This window comes from Ammodytes marinus (assembly GCF_949987685.1).
Source record: "Ammodytes marinus genome assembly, chromosome: 21".
Taxonomy (NCBI): Eukaryota; Metazoa; Chordata; class Actinopteri; order Uranoscopiformes; family Ammodytidae; genus Ammodytes; species Ammodytes marinus.
In genome coordinates this window covers 25,631,315-25,633,814 of record NC_137225.1, presented here as the reverse complement: position 1 = coordinate 25,633,814, position 2,500 = coordinate 25,631,315, and the positions used below count along the sequence as shown (strand labels likewise).

General features: G+C 42.5%; 1 protein-coding gene across 1 annotated transcript in view; it reads left to right on the top strand.

Moving 5' to 3' along the window:
- sugct (succinyl-CoA:glutarate-CoA transferase) overlaps positions 1-2,500 on the top strand; it is a gene marked incomplete at its 3' end in the record, with an annotated part of 71,130 nt that overhangs the window by 8,570 nt on the left and 60,060 nt on the right. The window contains exon 8 of the mRNA XM_080050011.1: positions 454-597. Within this exon, the coding sequence (XP_079906137.1) occupies positions 454-597 (144 nt within the window). The remainder of the gene's footprint in view (positions 1-453; positions 598-2,500) is intronic.

The window sequence follows — 2,500 nt, the reverse complement described above, 5'->3', positions numbered from 1 at the left end:
CCTCTCTCTCTATCTGTCTGTCTGTCTGTCTGTCTGTCTGTCTGTCTGTCTGTCTGTCTGTCCTCTTCACAGCAGACCCGGGTTAGAATCCAGCCCGGGTCGTTCTCTGCATGTCATTCCCCTCTCTGTCTGTCTGTCTGTCTGTCTGTCTGTCTGTCTGTCTGTCTGTCCTCTTCACAGCAGACCCGGGTTAGAATCCAGCCCGGGTCGTTCTCTGCATGTCATTCCCCTCTCTGTCTGTCTGTCTGTCTGTCTGTCTGTCTGTCTGTCCTCTTCACAGCAGACCCGGGTTAGAATCCAGCCCGGGTCGTTCTCTGCATGTCATTCCCCCTCTCTGACACATTTCATCTCTGTCTCTACACACTGTCTAATAAAACATGGAAAATGCCCCCAAAACTAACCCTTAAAATAAATAATTCTTACCATTTATTCTGTTCCCATAATGCATTGCAGGACGGTGATCCAGTGCGCCCAGGCGTTGCTATGACGGACCTAGCAACCGGACTGTACGCGCACGGAGCCGTAATGGCGGCTTTGCTTCAGAGACACAAGACGGGGAGAGGAGCTCACATCGACTGCAACCTGCTGTCCTCACAGGTCAGTGTGTGTGTGTGTGTGTGTGTGTGTGTGTGTGTGTGTGAGTGAGAGAGAGAGAGAGTGCGTTTGTGTGTGTTAGAGAATGCAATCAAATCATCAAATTACTTCAAAAGTCATAATCAGAAGTTTTACAGCTCTCAGTCCACTCCAGAAGTGATTATTTTTAAGTCAATTTAATATTGAAAAAATGAGGGTCTCAGTCCTCTTCACAGCAGACCCGGGTTAGAATCCAGCCCTATTTCATCTCTGTCTCTACACACAGTCTAATAAAAGCATGAAAAAGAATGTAAAAAAAAAAATCTTATATAAAAATAAATTATTTTTCACATCTTCACATTGTTTTAAATGTCCACGGCCAATGTAAAGTCAATGGAGTTACAGCGCCGCGATACAACAATCGCATGCAGTGTGAAATCAAGAGCATGCCAAACACAATGCATCATGTCTCATAAATCAGACAGTGAACAACACATGAACAAATCCTTCTGTAATAACCTTCAGAATAGTGCTGAGAATGATTATGGAAAGTTTAGTTGATGTAAGTGCTTTAGAAGTTGAGATTTTTTGGTTCAGAGTATTGAGAGAAAAACTAATGTTGAGATAATGTCCGTTAAAGATGGTTGTATAGGAGAAATATACAGACGCAAACAGACAAGGTTTAGTCAAATAAACACCTGAATGTACATGTTGGACCTTTTGATTTATACTAGTATGAAAGAAGACATGTTATGGAAGATAGATAGACAAAAAAATCGGGTCGTTCTCTGCATGTCATTCCCCTCTCTACCTCCATTTCATCTCGGTCAAAAAAGCAGAAAGATGCCAAAAAATAATCTTAAAAAAAAGGAAAAATGGGAGTAATTTGATGATTGGTTTCGGAGACTTCGAGGTCACGATCTCTGCGGTTGATTCAACTGCTGCGACATTTAAATAAAAAATACCCACAACCCACCTCTTCCCCTCCCCGTTACCCAGAAGGCATTGCTGTACAAAGTGCCGCGACCACAGGCACGGCCACCGCACACACCAACAATAACAGCAAACAGACAGGAATCCATAACACACACACACACACACACACACACACACACACACACACACACAGACAGACAGACAGACAGACAGACAGACAGACAGACAGACAGACAGACAGACAGACAGACAGACAGACAGAGACACACACACACACACACACACACACACAGAAAATGAATCCATGCTGACCGGTTTAAGAACAGTTTGGTTTTAATGTCAGGGAAGAATTTCACCAGTACACACACACACACACACACACACACACACACACACACACACACACACACACACACACACACACACACACACACACACACACACACACACACACCAACCAAAAGGCCTAGGAGTCATAAGTCTGAAGTTGAGCTTGGAGCGTCTTCACATTGTTGTGGTGTTTGTCAGTGACACAGAAAAATCCCAAAAACCTGTTAAAGATGTGAGACAGATCAGACTGTTGCTTTGGCTGCTATTATCAGTGTTGGGAACGTTACTTTAAAACAGTAATTAGTTATAGTTACTCACTACTTGTTCCAAAAAGTAACTGAGTTAGTAACTGAATTACTTTATAATAGAAGTAACTAGTTACCAGGGAAAGTAACTATTTGCGTTAGCCTACTGTAAAAAAAAAGTTGCTTTAGGCCTATGTCAAAGAAAACACACCTTAAAACACACCTTAAAACACACCTTAAAACACACCTTAAAACACACCGGTCTCCTTACTAGCAGTGTGTGTAGTATGGAGCCAGGGGTGCTTTCGGATTACAGTTTATTCAATCAATTCATAGTAACGCATTTAACGTTCAGTAACGATAACGGCGTTGTAACGACGGAAAAAGTAATTAGTTAGATTACCCCGTCACTGAAA